Consider the following 22449-nt stretch of genomic DNA (forward strand, 5'->3'; position numbering starts at 1 on the left):
ATATGTATATTTGAACAAATATTTATAGTTATTATGTAGTGTACGACTGTAATTTTTTACCAACGTGCCTAAGTCACATTTGCAATACTTCTGGGATTTTGTAAGCGAGGACCACGATAAGATTAGGACGCAAGTCACCGTAAGGGAGTGTACATTAACTATGACCTAAAGGGGGTATTTCAGTTTATCTATGACCTCCATGGGTTACCTAAGGTGCACTTCTACTAACGTACATGAACATTCTTTAATTTCGTCTTCGTTGTAGCATTGCGGGGTTCTAACCAACAACGTAGAGTTGACTGACTCTTCAAGTTGCACAGAAAACATAAAAAGGAAACGCTTCATAGCCCCACGCTCGCACATATATGCTACCGTCGTTATGTGGGTCTCTGCAACCTCAGTATAATCACTGCTCACATTTCAACCTATCCTACCCTCCCTGACAGATATCTTGATGACAATAATAACCTCATCTGCATAATTAAATCAAGTTACTGTTCTAAATGCGACAAACTTGCACATTGACGAGCACGGAAAACAGCAGCAGTCTCGCCAAAACAGACCACGACAAAAAAAAAGGGGGGGGGGGGGGGGTTGCCCAAGTGAACAAGCTCCAACAGCGCGCTTGAACAGACGGGCACTGGAAAGCAGCACGGAAATCAGAGCGGTACCTTGTTCCTTGAAAACTCTACTCTCATTCATTTTGTCAACAAAGGTGGAATCCTAGCGAATAAATTGAAGGTTCGCATCCTTGAAATGTTGAAATATAAAGCTCGCATTATTGAAAACTTGGGCTGAAGCGATCACGCTGTGCGTCAACGTGCAGACCTCGATTCCAGAGTAACTTCTCGTATTGCGACCATTTAGACGCAGGAAAGCTTGCATTAACGGTAAGAACGCAATAAAATACTTGTTTATTCGTAAAAAAAATGAACCAAACACAAGGGGACATTACTGACATCAGTAACGTCACTGGTATGTGCTGTGGGAAGTTTGTATCTGCGTCGTCAGCACCCTTTTACTGTTCCGAGACAATCTCTATAGGTATATAAGATTGATCACGTAATTCACCGATCAACGATAACTTTTCGTGACAGCTTTTATTGCCCCTCCATGTGCTGTACACGTGATACATGCATTTCATATTTTGTATGGTCGGTTGACCTTCCCCTTACAGTGTGCTTCTCCTGCAAACATATAGGAAATCCTCAATATTAGATAAATATATTAATGAACTGAAATGATGCCGATAATCACTTCGCAATTTCTTATCCTTTTTTTTACCGCCCTACGCTTGCCCTTTGCTTCGGAGAGTTATCGCTCATGTGGGAGTACGCCTTATTTCCAATATTTATGCGAGTGAACACGAATAGAAGCCCCTTCGAGAAGCAAGGTGTGGGAGCGGGCTAGTTGCTATTGCATGTCTGAAACAGCTGAAGCGCAAAAAAGGGTAACAACGGGCAAAGAGAACACCGAGGACAAGCGCTACCTTTTTTTTGCGCTTCAGCTGTTTAAACCGTCGACAAGTAAGGGAAGATATGACCAATCTTGCTCAGTAAAAAACAACTCATGCCGCCAAATGAGTTACCAGCAGCACTTCTCCCATGTGCACTTACGATTCCTGTAATCTCATTTGCTCCTTCCGAGAAACGCAGGTACTGCACAGCACTACATGCACGAATTTCGTGCAGTCACACAGTCAAACTCGTCGTACAGTGAAGAGACACATCGATCAGTTCATTTAGAAAAAAAAAGAAGGAAACCAGCTGCACAATCTGTACAGTATAGTCCGTATCGCATCGTACTTTATTTTCCTATTGAATGTGTATAGGGCACTCGACCTTAAGAAAACGCGCATTAGTATTGAGCACCACGTAACTCGAACATTTCGCATATTATCCTACAAAATAATAACAATAATAAAAATCAGGCAAAGCATGCAATACTCGGCGCAAGGATTGATACAACCAAACTAGATGAGACAAATGCGGGTTCTTCAAGTTTTTTTATACGCCTCAGCTAGGTGACGAGGATCGTTTCTACGTTGATTATCAACGCAGAGAGGTTCGAATTAAGTCACAAACCATCACTGACACGACACGGATGCCTGAACTCCAGATACCGAAACCCACGCCGAAACCTCTCGAAGATCTACGGGTAGGTCGTCGTCATTGGCCATCGCTTCGGCGTCTCCTCGCAGCTACCGTCGCCTTTGCCGTTCACTGTAGTGTTGAGCCGACTGTTGCCTCTTTCGTCTTTCGTATAAACCAGTGGTGAGTATAGGGGAATTCACCCAATTTATGCGGCACATACCAGTTTTTGATGATGATAGCTGTGGGATATAGGCCGCACGAATTTCTGCGGCTGATACCAGTCTGTTGGGCTAACTGTTGCACCCTTCATTTTCAGTGGACGACGTGGGATTTACCCGAATTCCGTGGCACATGCCTGATAGGCCACACAAGACAGGCCACATAGGATAGGCCGCGCAAATTACGACTGCGTTGAACAGCTAGCCGGCAAAAAAAAAAAAAGTTTACGTGCAATGCACATTTATGTAATAATAAAAATATATAAAGCTTGCAAGATTGACCAATTGGACATATTAAAAATGAGTTTGTTAAATCAATTGAAGTTGCAGTTAGTGCTTGAACACTCCAAACTTCAATTTTCGTTACGCACAACAGCAATTAAGGCCCTATACGTACTGTGCACTTGAACATACTGCTCAGGTTTTCCCGTTTAAAGTGAATGACTACGCATGCTACACTTTCAATGCAAAACATATTTTCCCGCAAGTCACAAAAAAAAAATAGACAAACACTCACAAACTGTCTCTCACGAAATACTAGCGCTCCAAAACGCGTTGGTTTTGAGTCACTTGCAATCGAGAGAGTTGCAAACGGGGGGCCCAACAAGTATTCGCAATGCGTTAAGTGTGTGTGTGTGAATGCGCCTCTTTCTTTGTTTTTCATGCAGGTAAACACTGTAGCGACAGTCCCACAACGGAGAGCACATATATGATTAAATTCACCAGGGCGGTTGCATGGTTGCAGCGTACACTCATTCGTCCATCTCAACTCACGAATATTTTGCTGCAAGCACTTACCTTTGCGCAATGCATGTACGCCAGGCGTCAATTACGTTATTCCAACCATCCTGAATCAATTTTTCATTTCACAAGCAGACAGAGACCGTTTGCGAGAAGCATTGCTGCAACGGCGTACCAGTTCAAATGTAGAGCGCAGGAGGCTACGACGTTAGTGTGTCGGAGAGTGTCTGTACTCAGCACTTCCGGTTACGGAACACGAGATATCTGCGAACAGCAGCGCTTAAGAAGGCATCTTGCAGCGCTAAGTTCAACCAGAGCAGGCATAATTAAGAGCGCAATGACCTACCATGCTGGCTACAGGTGCGTCGTAAACACACACGTTTTGTAGCTTTGGCAGAAACATTTATGTAAAGCAGAAACTTCTTTCGCCCGCAGACGTTACGAGGCGTCCTCCCCAGCCAGCTTTCCTTTCGAATGCTTGCTTTGGCGATGCGCATAAGCGATCGCTAAATCTGCTTGCTCTCGGAGCTTCAGTCTTACGCATATAGTTTATTACAATACGAAGGACCTCTGGGGGTTCGATCGATCAGCCACCGCGGAACGATGGGTAGTGCAAGGATTTGTCTAATCTCGTGCTTGACGCTTCTAACGCACTTGTGCCTTCGATTGCTGTTGTGACTTGGCGTTTTTTTTTTTTTTTGATAAATTGATTGACAATTGTGAACTTCGTGAGCCGATTTCAATCGGCGAGCCTAAGTATATCAACGTGGTGAAGTGCTGAACTTCGTCTTGCGACAGAGCGGCTTAAAGCCAAACGGAGCTTAACAGGGGCCAAATAACGAAGATCAGACAAATTTGTGTATACGGCCTATTATTCCCATGCTGGCTCAATCACAATGCGTTGCAGCTCCCATTGACCACCAGAGCTCCTCCAAGTATATATATATATATATATATATATATATATATATATATATATATATATATATATATATATATATATATATATATATATATAAGTTTATGGTCTTACATGCATATCTCTCAACGTTACAGCACTCCTAACAGCAAATGAACGGGACAGCAGCGTTGGAGATAATTTTGAGACATCTTAATACTGAACGTACTGGAAGTTCTGTTTGCAAGAGAAAGCCAATCGTATTCTAACGAAGCCTAACAATTGTTTACTATGGCAAATAAGTATTTAACAAATAGTCTCTTGCGTCGTAAAGCAATCTGAATCATTATCATCATGTATAGAAAATACTCGCTCACCACATTCAAAATTTGGTGTGAAGCTCAACACGCAAAAACATGCATATCCACTAGATCCGCTCTTGCCGTGCGTGTCTACGGAACCGAGGTAACGGGAAAACGCATACTTGGGGCTGAAAGACTGCGTATACCTATAGCCTTTTGTTCAGACCTACTATCAAAAACGCACCTTCGAGTATGCACGGTTACGTGTAGACATGGAGGAAGCGAAAAATTCATTCTCTACTCCGTAAAACCATGTTTTTATTCTGTATTTCTTTAAAGCAAAGCAGAAAACGCTGAGCTATTTCTTGACTATGTCGCTGTCAATGCACCGACACTAGTAATCGAATGCGGCACCATCGGTCTTGCCAGGAAACTACAAATGCGTGCTTTGGTTGAACACTCTGCCACAAAAAATTTTCGTTCCATGTGTCATATGTTTTCTGAAACTCTTGCGCACTTCGCATCGCGTAAACATTTCCTGCTGTCTTTTCTCTCCCCCAATACGCTTTACCTTTAGACGGTCATGTTACGCCATATAACATTTTGTATCACCCCTAAAAAAGGCTAGATGTCAGGTACACGCTAGCAACACTATTTCCCACCAAGTGCATGAGATCTATCAAGCACGTGCGCGCGCACACACGCACGCCCACTAGCGGCATTCTATAAAACAATCACTCGCTTTCCAACTGTAGTGCAGCCTACAGCGGTTACAGGCTTGTCAGCTTTACCTACGTAATAATAATTTCACATAACTCCAACTCCTCGAAGTATTATATATATATATATATATATATATATATATATATATATATATATATATATATATATATAAATATAGAAACCCATAGCATGCAGACTTCGTGCAGACGCGCATGCGTCTCATGGCCAGGCGCTCGTTTTCTACAACAGAGAGGCAAGGACGTCTGCACGAGTTCCACAGTTGTGTGTGTACGTGTGTGTTCGTGACAAAATACGGGGCCAAAAAAATGAAAATCCAGACATCCCGTTCTTCCTTTTTGCCCATCTGCTTTTCTTTTCGTTTATTCGGCTCCACCACACACGAGAGGTGAGAGGCGCTTCGGGATGAAAAGGACAAATGGGGCGGACGCAGGTGACGTGGCAGCTAGCGAGACACATCCGGCGAATCTCCCAAACGTCAGGGATAGGAGCAGACACTTGCGCAGCTAGCCGGTGTGATTTGAAGGAAACCACGCTGGACTGCGCGGCTGTGTACGCACGACCACCAGTGGAAGCATGGAACAGAGTATTCACACACAATGAGAAAGAGCGCGATCGCGCCGCCTGACACAGATGTGAACTGGGGATTGAGGGCAAACGATAGTAAAACCAATCGTCATCCCAGGAATTCGGAGCAGCCACGCGTGTAACGAAGTAACCAGCCCACGATACTACTAACGCGCTCGCGACCGGTGCTACAGCACGCAGACAACGTTAGCTTCGGTTAGTCGGCGCAACCACGCAGGAAACCCGTAGCTTGCTGTCGAGGCGAAATTTGCGTCCTTGTTGAGCGCCGGTAGCGACGAGTGGAACCTTCCGCGAGGCACCAGTAAACTATAATAATTGTTGGGGCTGAACGTCCCAAAACCATGATATGATTACGAGAGACGCCGCAGTAGAAGGCTCCGGAAATTTCAACCAATTTCGACCACCTGGGGTTTTTAAACCTGCACCGATATCGCACAATACACGGGCCATAAGCATTTCCACCTGAATCGAAAATGCGGTCGCCTCGGTCGGAATTCCATCCCGCGACCTTCGCATCAGCATTGGTGCACTAGGGCGACACCAGTTGGCCAGTGCAGTTGAACCACGCGTTTAGAGATTGTGTAAATGTTAGTTCAATAGCTACACCACTCAATTAAGAGCCACTGAGGGGTTCACATCCTGAAGCGAGTATATTACAAAGATTTATGACGGCACAGTAATGACGGCACAGTTATGACGGCACAGTAAAATTAACCATCGCTAGGGTTTTACGTGTCAAATACAGGATGCGATTACGAGGCGCGCCGCAGTGGAGGGCTCCGGGAATTTCGACCACGTGGAGTTCTATAAAAGTGTGCCTAAATAAACCTGAGTTTACGATCGACCTGTGGTAAGGCAAGGTGATCTTTAGTTTCCAATCAGGTGTGCAGCCTGCCGCTACTAAATTTTTAGCAGCAAATGTGGAACAAGCTCGTGTGTCTACTTTGCCTCAAAAACACGGCCTTCTCGCATGACGCCCGATTATAAATAAAGTGGTTTCGGTCTGTTGACGTGAATGAAAGGTTAATTACAACATAAGAGGTAGCTCTCCCTGATGAAGGTAACATATCCGGTTGAGCATTGATAATCCGGTCTGTAGTAAAACTTGCCTAAACTAAGAGGCTTGAATAAAGCAGTGAGGTGCATCTGTCTGTAAAATTACCTTCGCTAAACTCGCCGAGAGCTTGAGGAAAATGGTGATTTTTCTTCGCTGCAACGCTAGCACTTTATCGTGCCTCTAGCAAGGTGGCGAATTTCACTTTCTGTGGGAGACGACTTCCAATGATTTTTTTTTCAAAAACCTCCTTGTATGGTAGGTACTGTCTCAGACACGCTTCACGCTGGTTAACACAGATCTCGAAGGCTACGTTTGTTTAAATCTGATCTGGCGAAAGCGCTTCGACAGCCGGAAACGCATCATACGCACCATGATTGAGACACCCCTTTAAGGGGAGGGGGGGGGGTGTCAGAAATTTGTGAAACGTCTGAACAGCAACCAACATTGCTGGGAGCAGCTTTTGATAATAAAAACTGCCTGATAAGTTCAAAAGGCCAATGGCTAAAAAAAGCTGCCAATTTACGAGGCGGGCTATCGACATACCCTTCATTGCTGTGTGTTGCTGCTCTATGCAAACTTTTATCTTAGAAGCCACTCATATTTAAAAATTCTTCTAATAAAACATACACGCGCTTTTAAAATTGCTAACCGCAGGTATAAACACAGCCGATGATTGATTTTTCATAGAGCAATAAGAACGGAATGCGGGGGGGGGGGGGGCTGTAAAAAAATTGAGGGACGCTTTCTAAATCACAAAGTGTGTTTGGCGAAAGCCTGTAGCACCTGGACAGGCTACGTGATGTCTTTTCTTTTACACTCCGAGTGGAATGACACACAAACGGAATGTGTGCGTGTTTTCTTTTTCTCTTTTCACCGCGAATCACAGGGAGACGCGAGACTAATCTGCCCTCCGTTTATCAGTTTCGCATGCATTCGTATTCTCGCGTTTTGCGAATCGTGCAGACACGCCATACACGTTCCAGTGCTGAAGGGCCCGTTTATCCTCCCGAGCGAGGGGACTGTGCCAGTGGACCGGACACCGCAAGTATGATACATTAAGGCTTCCGGCTTAAAACCAGTTCTCTGTCCCTTGAAAATTTGTAGTAGTGAGAGTATCTCTCACATATCTTCACTAATGTGTCCCTCCTAAGATGGTAGAGGCCCGGTAGATAATCGTTAAGCAAAGAATAAGTCGGTATAATACAGTTAAAACAGGCGATGCACTCATTAAACGCCACAGGCCCGAAAAGCTCGCTTAGTAAACCGCGCTGAGAATTACGCCATCTAGACATACGCCCTAACGCAAGGAAGACGGTGTTTCCGCCGCAGTTGCACCGACTCGTAGACCGCGTCACGTTTTACACGGATCATCCCGATGTATACCTCATTCGCCTCGCAAAATGCCGTAAATCTCCAATCACTCTTAACGCCTAATCGTACACGTCCGTTCAATATGTACACTATACCGATCACGTTGAGCCAAGCCCAGCGAAATCTATACGACACATGCACGTCAGGGCGAAAGAAGTGTGTCCCCTCAGTCGTCCTGGAAGGCGGCCACGCTACGCGGACACGTCTCCACCGCGCGGTGGTCCACTCACCGGGCTCGGCAAGAGCCAGATGCCACGTCACCTTCACTCCACCCCGCACGTATAGAGCACTACCACTACGACAGTCCGGCCGAAACGCCCCTCACCCGAAAGTCCATTCAGCGGAATCGTCTTTTTTTTTTGCCTCTCTCTCTCTCTTTTCTCGTAATGTTTCGTCGTGCCCTATATATATGATCAGCGTCTTCGTAGCGAAGCCATGGCAGGTCGCCGTGTCACTCCAGAGACGGATAATGATGAGAAGGGCGCGCGCGCGCTCGAGGATGGCGCACAACGAGAGATGAAGAACGGTTTCGTAGTTTTTGTTTTCCTTTCGCGACGACGAAGACGACCGGTGAGAGTGGGTGGGATGGAAGAAGGACGGGAGGCTCCTCTCACATGGGGGGACTGAGCGGCGTGGAGCTGTCGCTGTGGTGTGGCGGCGGACTGTAGGCCATGGCGCGCACCCCGTGGGGAAGCTGCAAAAAGACAAAAACAAGAATGCACCACAATTAGGGCTACGCAGACACATAGCTTGTTCAACGCAAGGCAAGGGTCAGTATAGGCACGCCTCTATAACGAAAGCCCCCCAAAACGCACACAGTCACAGTTTCCTACCATGCCACAGGATTCCCAAAGCATGGCTGGTAGAACCCCGAGAATCCGAATACCTGCTCGCTCAGAGGCTACCCGAATGTGCTCGCAAACGGGATTGCACGTCGCTATCTTGAAACATCTGTGTATCTTTATGCACTGTATAAACACTGAGCCACTCATCCCTCTGAAAGTTCAAACCACGAGTCAAATCGTTCTGCGCTTTGCCATGCAATATTACCAAATCAATCATCAATCACCAAGTTCACAACCTGCGCTAGCGTTCTCGGTACCTTCGAAAGCAAAAATCCTACGTCAATTAGCAAGGTCAGCTTTCTCCTCATCATCATCATAACTACGCCTGTCGCACGCCGAAGGCCTATTCCATGTTTCTCCAATGAAACCGCGGCCCTGTGCTTGCTGCGGCAGTGTTATCCCCACAGGCGCAAATGTGTTTAACAACAATGCTTAAGTTCGAAGCACCATATTCGAACCCAGCCACTGCGACGGCATCGGAACGCTCTATAGCGATGAACAGTCTCCTACACGGTTGAACAAGTACGAAACATTCGTGGTCGGTCACTGTTAAGGAACAATAACGACGTGTGCTCTTAACATGCACTTCAAGACAAACGTACATACAAAAAAAAAGTACCCCAGTGCATTCAGAAGTGAAGGTACGGTGTGCGCGCGGGGCTGTGACCGCGGCTGCACACGAGAAATTACGGGCCCAAGTGGCGCTGCCAATAGACGCAGATAGCAGTTGTAGGTTAAGACGAGCGCGAGAAAAGCGCTCCCAGGCTTCGTATACGGTCGTCCACCACGGTCTGCCGGATTCCAGCTAAGGAAGCGCGAGCTTAGAGGAGGGTGGCAGGAAGAAGCACGCCGTCGTCCGGCAGAAGCCGTTTTCGATACGCCGGGGGCGCAGCGCCCATAAATCCCCGCAGAGGTCCCCTCGACGACGGCCGCGGAGTCCTGTCGCCGACACCGCGGACCTCCCTCCCTCCCCGTGCGCCCTTCATATAAGACGGCACATCGCTCGGGCCTTGGCTACATCCCATCCTTCGAGAACCCTCCCTCTCCAAAGTCGGCGGCGCCACGCTTCGTATCAGGCCCCGGCCAGGAGTGCCGCGCCGAGAGAGGAGCGCCATTACCTTAGGGCGGCGGTAGGCAGCAGGCGTTATCAAGCGGCCAGATGGCGTGGGTCCAGGCGGCACCGCTCTTTTCGGGGTGCCACTCGCTTCCTCTTTTCCCTGCAGTTTCGCGCAGAGCGATGTTGGACTCCCGAGATAAGCCACGGGCTCTCCCCTCTTCCCCAAATCTCCCTACGCGCCTCCTTTCCTCGTCTTCCCAGCGCCGTGTAGTCGTCGTTGGCCACAGCGGACAGAGGTGACGGGAGAGGGGGGGCAAGGAACTGCGGCGAAGAATGGCCTAGCCTACTGCTGTCCCTCCTTCTGTCACCTCACCTCCGAACCCCGCTGTCGTATCGCGCAGTAAGTACTGCGCCGACCAGCCTCATTTCCAAACCGGCCTATGGCGGGGGTGTCGGTGCTAACACACTCGTACGCGCAAATTCCGTGCAGCACAGTCGAGAATGAGTGGAGCAACAGATTAATAGAAATAAATGGTAAGGATTTGAATTTAGCCTAGCTGATCGCTGAGGTGCTCGTACAGTAGCTAGCGAATGAGCTAACGCTTAGGAAGACAGCAACACATACAAAGCATCGGTAGGACTTCACAAATGCTAGGAGAAGACTGCCCAGGGAATCTCAGTGCAGAGCGCCGGTGCTTACGTAGCACAAAAAGGCTGACACCACCGGCGTACTTTTCCTATTTCAGCCAGCACAGTTTCCGCCGCGATGCCGTATATGAGGCGGCGAGCGGCCACGATAACTGCACTGTCTACCAGCTCAAACGGCACATGAAACTTTGTAGACACGAGCAATAAAGTTTAATGAATGTTAAGTAAAAACCCTTGATTCAGATACCGCTCGGGTAATGCGTACCACCATAACTCCTAAGGATGACACGTGAGATTTAGGCATGTTCTAATTATACTCGACACACTTACAAACGAGTAGTGCACATTCTCACGGCTACGGTTGTCACATTTTTTGTTTCTTTTGCCCTTTCCTCCAGCGAACGTCATGCAGACTACCAAAGAAGTGGGCCTAGAAACAGCCAGCGAGAAAATAAGTGCACACCAAGCTAGCAATGCTGGCGAGCAATTTCAACATCTCTTATGATAGGCCGAATAGACGGCAACGCAGTGCTACATATCCATGTCCACAGCCGGCGCTAGCCAAATCCGAGGTGCTCACGTACTTCTTCCCGTGTGCCACCATGACGCGAGTGGCGTACGCAACGACCCGCTGACGCAGTTCAACGCGCTGCATGCAATTCTGACGAGATGGAGCACAGTGCTGCGCTGGGCCTTAGTACTCCGAGGGTGATAACGGTAGGTCTGGGACGGCAGGCTTCCCTCGCCCATGTCCCTCACCGGAAGTGAAAAAGCCGTGCCCTCAAGGCAATGCCAAACAGCATCATGACCCCCTGTTCCGCTGTCCGCTCCACGTACACGCTTCCGGTGGGGGCCAGGAAGGAATAGGCCGGCACATCGAAGGTAAAAAGGGCGTCCTCGCCGCTGGCAAAGTGGTCAAATGGCAGCCACGGGTCTTAGCAAATATGGATGCGCGTGTACTGCGACGAAGCATCGCAGGTACGTCGGTGCACCGCGCATACTACGGATTTGAGCACATGCCTCAAAAGTAGACGCAATGCTCGGCCAATCAAATGCCAGGTGTTCGCAGAGCAGAAAAAAAAAAAAAAGAGCGCGTCGCCTGTCACTTTATCGGAAAAAAGGGAGTTGTGTTAATGCAAAGTTTAGGATACGTAGTGCGTCATTCCAAACCCGAAGGTAAAGGAACAAGAAGTAAAAGCTACCCCCAGCGGCTGCCGCATAGACGAACTTCGTAAGCATTGCGTTCAACGAGCGAGTGCACTATGATTACACATTCTACTTCAGAATATAAGACCCCGCGACACTGAATAGAAAAAAATACAAATATAGCGTACATTGCTCGATACAGCGAACGCAAGCGCAGAAAAGCGAAAAACAAAAACAAAATGCGCCAACAAGTCAGAAAGCCTCACCAGTTTATCCATAACCACGTAGAGAGTGTCCTGACTCTGCACAAAGAATTACTTGGAGAGAGAGCACGCGGATAAAACACAAGAGCTCCTTAATCACCAGGCAAACAACTTTAGGTAGTGGTCCCAGAGGGTCTCTCTGGCATGCCTTGTGTTAGGGTAGTATTCCGAGTAGGAGAAATCTCCATATCATCGCTTTAAAATTACCACTTCCACATGTTCTGACACTGTCGGCGATTAAAATTTCAACTGCGCCGCCCGGATCACACAGGCAAAAAAATTCGAAACTTCAGAGTCACCGAGGAAAGCCAAGCACACTTATGACGATTAAATATTGGTTGTTTAAAAGGCATAATTCATTGACTTATTAATTTCAGTAGTAGATGTTTCGATGTAATCAAACACAACATATGAACCAAGTGAAATTGTCGCTGAAGACGAGCAAGAACATGACAGTGACGATACATGTAATTTTATGTCACGAGAGTGAGTGAGAGATGGTCAAAGAGTAGAGGAAGAAAAACTGCGTGTTAATTTTACGGTGGTTAAATTTACGTGTTGTCATTACTGATTGTTATAATTAATTCTTGTCATGTGCAGGAGATCATACTTTTATTTCTAACAACGAGACCTCCTTTTGAATATTCCTTGTGTGTATAATTATAACCATTTATTAATACCAATGAGCTTACTCCGATTCTGAAATATAGTTTCACAGAAGAGCCTTATCAACCAAAAAGTATTAGAATAGCGTGGGATACTCATTCAGCTGCACAGTAGAGCACATCTGGGACCTTTAACTCAGCAGCGGACGGGGCCCGTAAGAGCAAAGCACATAACTCTCAAGCAGCGGAGACGCAGAACGACAAAAGAAAATGCCACGAAGAGAACATGTCGCTCTGAAATTTCATCGCAGCCGCTTTCGAAATCCCGAAACGACATAATAACGCGGCCCGAGAAGACCGTTTTCGCGCCCCACAAACGACATAACGGGATCATCTCGGCAAAGCCTCGAGTTTTTAAAAGACTCCTCACAGAAACAACCCGCTTTCCTCCTCTTTTCACTCGTCCGTTCGCGTGCCGAGCGCCAGTCTTCTAGAAAGTATTGAAGCGCAGTCGGCATTAGGAGAGCCATACGTCAGGGCTGCTAGCGGGGAAAAGAACGCGAGCTCTGAAAAAATCAACGGTCCTGCATCGTGCAGAAAGAGAAATCTCGGCTAAAGAGCCTCTTCGGCTGCAGTAATGACAGACAAGGCAGGGTGTGCACTGAAGGCAGACCGCCCACTTCCCCTCTTCAAATGCGAGACTCGGGAATTACTAGCTCGAACGGAGGAAAAAAAAATTGAAAAAAAAAAGGATTTAGACAAAAATCTAGAAAAAAAAATACCGGCGCAATATGTCAGCGATACAACTTCTACCAAGACGTCATCGTTCTGACGCATACTGCTGCTTCTTAACAGCGACGAAAAATGAGGTCTGCGCTCAGAGAGAGAGAGAGAGAGAGAGAGAGAGAGAGAGATAGAGAGAGAGAGCAGTACAGAGCATGATGAGAAAGCGTCCAGAGTCGAAGTGAGGGGTGCTGCAAGCGTGAGAAAATGAGCAGCACAAAGCAAATGACGCCAGAAAGGCGGGAAATTATCAGGGAACCTGCTCGTTTTTCGTCGTGTACGACGACGCGACACGTAAGCAACGATGCAGCATGCAGGCCCTCCTTGGCGTCGACGCGCAGTGTCGGAACGACATGCCACCCGCGGCGCCTGTCAAGCCACCCGACCACCGCGCCCGCCAACCACCACGACAACGAGACAGTGGAGAATGACACCCGACCACGCCCCCCTTTGACGCCATTTTTACTTTCCCCCTCCCTTCACGAGCATCGTAATTTGTGCTCAAAAGTGTAGAAGTCGAGAAGATGTCCAAGTGCCCATGTTCGTCTTGCTGCAAGCGCGCGTCAAGTCAGGCAGCGAACTTCACTTATGCGAGAGTCGTCGCTAGACGAAGCCGATAGAATACGGGGGGCGAAGAAGAGAAAAAAACGAGGGGGCTCGCAGAAGCATCGCGTCGCGCCACTCTTCTGCCAGACGGATTCGCTCCGGAAGCCAATATCAGCGCCAGCATGCGCTGTCGACCAACAAAAGACAAACTCCCATCTTCTTCTTTCCCCATCCTCGGTTACAAGGCGAAAACAGCGAGCAACTTCTCCTTTTCAGCAGCTTTCGCGAGGCGAGCAGGCAAGAGACACGCGCTCAGCGGCGTCCGGCCGCCATAAAATTAGCGGCGACGCGCGGCAGCGAAGGATTTTCTCGTTAAAAGAGAAAAGGGGCCGAGTTGCGAAAAAGGGCGGCATAGAAGACGAGCATGCAACCGCCGCCCACGACGACGAACGAGACGCGGGAGGCAGACGCGACACGCGCAAAGAAAAGAATGAAGCCCCCCTCCACAGTGCAGTTGCTGGCGGCCCAAATTGCCCGAACAAGAAGTGCGGACCGACGCTGAGCTGGCTCGGCGAGGCCGTGGTGTCTTGTCTCGTAATTAAAGGAAGTGCAGCAGAACATCCAAGTTTGCATTACAAACCCATTAAGAAACGACTTTTTTTCTTCTTCCTTTATTGCTGTCTCGCTCGCGTTTGCGTGGGAAATTAGAGAGCCCCTTTCGAAGTAAGCACTTCCCCTCTTTTGCGTACGCCCGAATAACTTGAGCGCAAACGAAAGATCCGTTCACTTTCCCCTCCATTTCCGAATCCCCCCCCTCCCCTCCTTTTTCTTTTTACCCGTTTCACTTTGACTCCAAGTTCACGAGACAAGCCGGAGCAAGCTTCCCGTTGCCGTGCACCGTGCATGCAGTTCACGCTGCGCTTTCTTGCGTCACGTCACCATAGATGCACAGAATGCGCGGAAAGTTGTTCCGCATGAAACGGTCCCTTCATTCAACGAAGGCAGTGCCAAGACCTTGCCAGGGCTTCTGTGAGACACATTCTGGGCTATTCGGAGATGCTGTAAGACTGCTCTTTAAGGGCACTAAATGAGATTGCCGCAAGTTGGTCAAGAGGCATGCATTTGCTCCGTATAAGATCCAGGAATGATCAAAAAGGGGGCACGGGGCTTCAAAATTTAAAACTACATAAAGGACTTCCGTAAGGTCGTACATTCAGCGTTCTGGTGACTCGTTTCACTCATTCTGTGCTTTCAAATAGCAACAACCTAAGTACGTACCAGTAAGGACTTGGGACCAATCCAGCTCTCTGCAAGAAAGCACCGAGCCTTTCTATTGCAGGCCACTTCTTCGTTTAGTTTCGCGAGACTTCAAAAGCAGCTCACGCGATGTGACAGTGCCCTCACAGAGTAGTTAAGGGCTCCATGTGCACTTTGTAGAGAGTGGGCTGACGCTCCTGGAATCTTGAGTGTGCACAGTGTAATAACGTTGCATTAAAAAAGCAGAAAAACAACAACAAAAGGAATGGGAAACACGCACAAGTACCGTTTCGTGCAGCCTCATCCAGCTTTCCAATGCACTCCTTCAGACCCGTGCAGCAACAGCAGGAGCGAGCACCTTCACGCCTACACGAGTCAATACCTTCTTACGCTAGGCTCGTAAAACAAACCCGCATCGCACTGAAAACCGCTGCAGTCGGCAACGCACACACGTCCCCTCCTCGCCCAACAAGATAACGACCGCCGAGAACAGGATCACCCGAACCCTCCAGAAGGCCCGGCCGCGGTACTTAGAAGAACACGATGCCCGCTTTTTAACGTCCATCGATGATGGCCACGCCAGAAGGTCGAAAGAGGAGGGGAACACTGCTTCACGGAGCCCTGCCGTACAAAGCGTGCAACCCGGAACGAGCGAACGCAAGGCGTAAAGGAGCTCGTTTTCTGAAGGAAGCAAAAAAACAAGCAAATTTTTCATTGCTGTGCCCGCGCGCGACGGTTTACGACTTGGGAAGCGCCTACCAGAACACGCCGCGCCGGTGGTCGACGCCTTCCCCACAGCGACGACCAGAACGGCGTTCAGGAGCCTGCCCAGGCGGACCGAAGGAGGGGACCACGCCGTTCGTGTCAAGAGCGCCAGAAACACCGGGGCGCGCGCGCTAAGAACCACCGCACACAAAGGCTTGCGGCGGTGCAGGCACAGCGCAAGCACAAGGGAGGGCCGTTTTTACAACCCTTACAGACTTACAAGTTGCGCAAGGCCGCGGCCGGCGCGTTTGCTGCTACAACGTGAAGAGCGCGGCACTGGCTCGGACGGCGCGAGACGGGCTTTTATAGGACCGTTTCCGCCGCCGTTCGGTTTTACGGCCCGCCAAAGGCGCCTGCTCCTGGCGCGCAGAGGTGCCAGCCCCTCGCTCTGGGAGAGAACGGACACCTCTCGCGCTCTTCACCGAAAGGGACGTGGACCTGCTACGAAAGAAGACAAGGAGGCTAGCACGGGCCACGGAACGCACAGATGAGGTGGAGTTTAATGGGATGTCCGATAATGACAATTTCCGGTGCGCGCACGAACGTCGTCGCCACCCTACATCCAATGTTTCCAATCCAGTCAGCTGAAGACAAACGACGTCATGCCAAGCAACACTCACTTTCACCTCGTCATGCTACAAATTGCAAGGAACAACGCCGATGCAGTCAAATTCAGAAACAGAAGTACGTGGTTTCAGAATGAACCAAGTGCGACTCACCAGCTTGCTTTTAGCGTTCCCAAGATGCCCGCCCATCCCTCAGCTTCCTGACACTCTCGTATAAGCGCAAAGGCGCTCGGCGAGCCTCCTTTCCTAGGTGCGTGAAGAACAGCTAAGCGTTTTGTCGTTTCAAAGTGTATATTTTTTAAAGAGGAGCAACACAGGGTGAGATATCCACACTGCTCAAGTGGGGCCGCGCTTGCCGTGCAGGTGACATTTGTTTTTCGGCTCCCGCGGTCCAGTTTTATGGTTTATTTATGGCCGTGCTTCGCAGAGCTGCGGTTATGGGACCCTCCGATCTTTTATGACCGGTCGCTCTTTTCTCGCCGACGGCACTCACGGACAACGCGAGCGCCGCCCGACGGCCGCTGCCGGAGCGAGGAAAGCCCCCGCCAGATCGCTCCGTTTCAAATCCCTTCCTTTGGCATATCATCTGACTCGCCGGTACGATAGTCATCTGAAAAACGGGCGAGGCGAAGAGCTTGGTGGCTTGTTTGCAAATCGGTCGCAGGCAAGTCTCGGGCGCAAACATGAGCGAACAACAGGACGATGCATTGTAATCAGACGAGTCGCAGACTTCAGGTGCATTGCGCTGCTTCTTTCGCAGTCTCTCGCCCGCCTGCTCGCAGTATAATGAATTGCGCGTCCAAGAGGCTGCGGCTGCTTTATCGGTAGCATTTTACTGTGACCTTTACCTTCACCATAATGACAACAAAAGAAGAATGTGGGACGTTTGCGTAACTTTTAGGCCACTATACACGTTACAGATGACAGTGGTTTGAGGTAGCAAGGAGGATTTCACGCGGCCCAAAAAAGGAGCACGGCCAGCACTACTGCCTGCCATAGTGTCGTACGGGAACCAGGGAGAGAGGAGGAGGGCAGTGGAAGTCAAGCGAAATAACAAAGCGGAAAGGTGAGGCCACCTTCTTAAGAGCACCAAACGCGAGGTTTCGGTACTTCTCGCGCTATTAGAGAAGCCGCGGGACGGCACTCGGAATCGAGGGAAGGGCAGACGTTCCTCCGCGAAATATGCATTGTAACGTAAACGTGGAGAAATCATAATGGATCTCGAAGGCGCTGCATTAAAATACAACGATTCTCCAAATAGACGAATATACGAGAGACACGATCGGCCTGCTTTTACCATTTCTTAGCCAACGAAATCGCCGATTTCGGCCTAACTTAAGCCGTGGTAATAATGTTAATAAACTAAGTTGCCGAATGAATATAGAGCGTCCCAAGGAATTGTCAGTAAACAGGGCGGAGCTATACAACGCAAATTATTTAACAAATGAACGCATGAAGAATAAAAAAAATTAAAACAGCTCCACACTACCACGTGTCATGCCTGCTGGAAGCACACAGCTGGACGGCGTTCTCTGTTTCTTTTTAGTTTTCATCGTCTTCCATTTATTCATTTTCTCTGTTCTGTTTATTGTCTTTTATTTCTACGTTCACTTCAATTTCTTCCTGTTTGTCCCTAACTCAGTATTCCTAAGCTATGCTTTATTCTTTTTCCTCCACCTCTCGTTCGCTCCCCTTTCCCACCACCACATTTGCTACGCTACGCAAGACTACGCTTTGCTTCGCTAACGAGCCTGGATAGGACAGTCGCCTGCGGATCGAGGGTACTCGGGTTGGAATCCCGCATCTCAATATATATATATATCTGTTTTTCTCCCTGTGTTGGTTCTCTCACCGATCAAGTTATTGCACGCCACTGCGGAGAAACCGGCTTACGTGTTCTGGGCGCCAAGCAGAAAATGAAGAGGAGGATGAAGAGCGAGCGTGCCGGATCATGATAATGACCATTTCTGTTCCCGGGTCACGGACGAACGCTCGGCTAAAACAGCTCCACTGTTAATAAACAAACAAATAAATAAAGAATAAGCAAATAAATAATAGAACAAAATCGTTAGCTGGCCGCGCAGTCTTCCGGGCAAAAAACTGTGCATGTCGCCGTAGCGAACACACGAGGCCCCGCACTGTTTCGAATGCTGGCCAGTGATGATAAGCCTAGATCCCGATCGCTGCACTGGTGGAGGAGCTCAGTATTGCTCGCCCGCGACGAGAGTACGGCGACATTCATCCAGAGCGCGATCCAAGCTCTCTCATCAGCGCCCTGAATTTGGGCTCCACACGCTTCATGCCTTGGCGGAGATGGTCCAGAAGAAATAACGGAAACGACCGGAGAGCAACGGGTGCTGGAGGCGCAAGACAGAAGAACAAAGAGAATAAAGCACGTGCGGTGGAGAGGTAAAGGAAGAAAAACGCGTCACGCTACTCGGGCAGCCAAGGCTGGCGCAAAGGAATGGATGGACCTTGCGCTGATGGCGCGGTCGGCGCGCGAATATATAGGAACGAGGAGATCGGCGGCCGAAAAGAATGCCCATAGCTCACTGGAGCAGCGACGGCACTTCTTGCCTTGAAGTCCTTCGCTCGGCTGCAGGATCACAACACCGCTCGGCGAAGACCGGGCTCAGGACGCGTGCAGGGCGAAGCCACGCCGAGGGGTCAGCAGCGCGGAAAGATAAATGTAAAAAAAAAATCTTCTCGAAAAAGCGCTACAAATCAGAGAGCATCTCCAGCGCCAGTCTTCTCGGAACATTTCCTCCAATAACAAAGGGAAGACAACAAAAGCCAAGACGACATCGAGGCCCAGCGGTCACCCCCACGAGCCGCGGTCCGGGAGCATCGCGCAAGAATTTCTAATAAAACCCGGGCCGCCGGGAGCAAGAACAACACGTGAGATACGCGTTGCTCGCCGAACGGCTTCTCGCGGGGGCCGCGCGAGGAACGCCCCTGGAGCGAGCGTCGCCGCTCACGCAAGCAGCAGAAGAATGACGCGCCTCTTTCGTTATGCCGCGGCTCGAAGAGGAAACCAAAGAAGAACGACAGGAAGCTGTGGAATCCGGGTCGGACCCCGGCGTTTGAGCCACAGGCCGGACGATGACTAACAGCGCTACGCCGCGATGGAGCGGGTTTCGTGGGGCGGGTGGGATTGGAGGAGGTCATCGCCGATCAAGCCTGCCGTCTATGCACCAAGATGGGAGGGGGAGTCGACCCGCTGTCAAGCTTTTTTTTTTTCCGCGCTGCTTGCCGCAAGAACTGGGGTCTCGCGCCTAGCTGTCGCGTCTCCTAGCAGACAACACCGCTAACCCCCCCCCCCCCCTACCCCGAAAAAAAAAAATGAATGAGGAGCTAGAACAAAGGCGCCTTCGGAGTATAGCTGCTTCTTGTATACTCTTGCTTTCGTGCAGCACACACACGCAGCGCATCGGCCGCACGATGCGGTATGCAGTTATATAGCGTTGGATGGTGAAAATTCCGGAAAGTCCATGCTAAGACCCTTCCAAAGGAAGGGCTGGCAAACTTTACGAGGCACCTCAGGCTTTATCGGAGTTTGTTTCTTCGCGCATCACGGTTTCACCGTACTCGGCTGCCATATTACGGTTTCTACAAGCTAGGAGTGACCAGACTTTTCCGAAAAAAAAGTCAGATTCGCAGTGACCATCCTTTGAGCATCACGGCGGGACATGTGCGACGACAAGGCTGGAGGCGTCATCGCAGAGAACTTGAAGCGCATACGAGAAGCGGTATAAGAACAGCGTGTTCAATGACAGCAAACGATTGAGGCAAAAAAAAAAAAAATCTAGGCCACGCGCCCACGAGCGACGATATTCAGAACAAGGTGGCACGTAAACGCCGCGAAGTCACAATTAAGAGCACCACCACTTTTGAAAAATGAAAAAAAAATATACGTTAGATACTGTCAGTAAAGCTTTATGAGGAAAGTACATACGTGTAAAGTGACCACATAAGGCACTACGTAAGAGTGCGCCACAAGCTACACAAACACAAAGCCCGTTAACGGTGTGTAGGTTTAGGTGTATATGCACACATCATGCACACGCCACGGGAAGGCGAACGCATTTTACTGATTTGCAAATGATGCCCGCCGCGGTGGTCTACTCGGTAAGGTACTCGGCTGCTAACCCACTGGTCGTGGGATGAAGTCCCGGCCGCGGCTGCTGCATTTTCGGTGGAGGCGAAAATGCTGTAGGCCTGTGTGCTCAGATTTGGGCGCACGTTAATGAACCCCAGGTGGTCGAAATTTCCGGAGAACTCCACTACGGCGTCTCTCATAATCATATAGTGGTTTTGGGACATTATACCCCACATATCAATCAATCAATCTGACCAGCAAATGCGCTTCTCTGCAATGCACACGTGTCCAACAGCACAGACGCACCATCGGCCAAGGTTCAAGAGAAAACTAAGTTCCATCTGCGCACGCTGCGGTTTTTCTGCTGTGCATCAGGGCTTTAAAACAGCCAAGCCTGCATTCTTCATGCAATAAGACAAGCAAGCGGTGCTCGCACATGATAATTGAAAACATGGCTGTCCCGTAAGGCTAGCTTCGCAGTAACGAAAAAAAATTTGTCGTGTTCACATATTTTTTGGAACCTCTATTAGTAAGATCAGTCTGTTTTGTATAATATAGAAGTAAACCATCCTTTCAGTTTACCAACAAAAATATCACTATAAGCTTTTTCCCTCGTAATAAATTCGGGAGAGCAGCTATCTGCAAATGGCTGCCCGTCGGATACTTCCAAGCGGTGTAGATAAGCAAAATACTTTCCGGCATAGATAGTATGTAGTGGTTCTCTAGGTTCTCGCTAAAATTTGCAGGTCCTAATTAAGATTGCAGCAAACATATACATGAAAAAGTCTGGATTGACACATTAATTCAGCTGTACTTTGTGTAATGTGTTCTAGTTCTTCTTCCATTTTCCCCTCCTGAAGCGTAAAAAGGCTCCCACTAGCCTCCCTGCCTTTTCTTCTTCGTATCTCTCTATGTCGAATTAAACCTTATTTTTAATTAAAATAATGAAGTAGGAGAGGTTGGTGCCATTACGGTGGCACCACCTACTCCTTTTCTCATAGTCGACAAGATATGCCGTAAGATACACAAGAAGGACACAAATTACGAGACTGTGCAACATACTATGTGAAAGCACACGATGGCTAAACATCACAGGTAAGTTCACATACGGCTAAAAGGTACATATGTTCCACTCACAAGGTCAGTTCACAATGAGTCAAATGATTACACATATGAAAGACCCTATCTAAATATTACACATTTTCTTCATCATGGAGGTGACATTGCATACGGTAGGTTAATATTTCCATGAAATATTTGATTGATATGAGGGGTTTAACGTCCCAAAACCTCCATATGATCATGAGAGACACCAAAGTGGAGGGCTCTGGAAATTTAGACCACCTGGGGTTCTTTAACGTGCGCCCAAATCTGAGCACACGGGCCTACAGCATTTCCACATCCATCGGAAATGCAGCCACCGCAGCCGGGATTCGATCTTGCGACCTGCGGGTCAGCACCCGAGTACACCTTAGCCACTAGACCCCCGCGGCGGGGCGATAAAATATTTGATGGATTGATTGATTGATTTGTGGGGTTTAACGTTCCAAAACCACCATATGATTATGAGATTGATTGATTGATTTGTGGGGTTTAACGTCCCAAAACCACCATTTGATTATGAGAGACGCCGTAGTGGAGGGCTCCGGAAATTTTGACCACCTGGGGTTCTTTAACGTGCACCCAAATCTGAGTACACGGGCGATAAAATATTTGATTCTTCAAGAAACTTCTTGAAGGCGACAAGCGCTCTTAAGACCTGCAGTTGGCCATGGAACCAGTATTTTTGTCACTGTGAAAAGCCTCCTATCTAGAAGTTGCAAACTTGCTCGTATAGTACTTTTATTTGGGTGTCATACT

General features: G+C 48.7%; 1 protein-coding gene across 3 annotated transcripts in view; it reads right to left on the reverse strand.

The window, feature by feature from the left end:
• Window positions 1-8357: 8357 nt before the first annotated feature.
• The window catches only part of exd (PBX homeobox extradenticle), a 376353-nt gene continuing 362261 nt past the window's right edge, over window positions 8358-22449 (reverse strand). For 2 of the 3 annotated variants that reach the window (XM_037413399.2, XM_037413397.2), the window contains one exon: window positions 8358-8703. In XM_037413399.2, the coding sequence (XP_037269296.1) occupies window positions 8620-8703 (84 nt within the window). In that variant the 3' untranslated portion in view covers window positions 8358-8619. The remainder of the gene's footprint in view (window positions 8704-22449) is intronic. The other variant, XR_012887508.1, reaches the window with a different exon arrangement.

Source organism: Rhipicephalus microplus, chromosome X (assembly GCF_043290135.1).
Source record: "Rhipicephalus microplus isolate Deutch F79 chromosome X, USDA_Rmic, whole genome shotgun sequence".
NCBI classification, from domain to species: domain Eukaryota; kingdom Metazoa; phylum Arthropoda; class Arachnida; order Ixodida; family Ixodidae; genus Rhipicephalus; species Rhipicephalus microplus.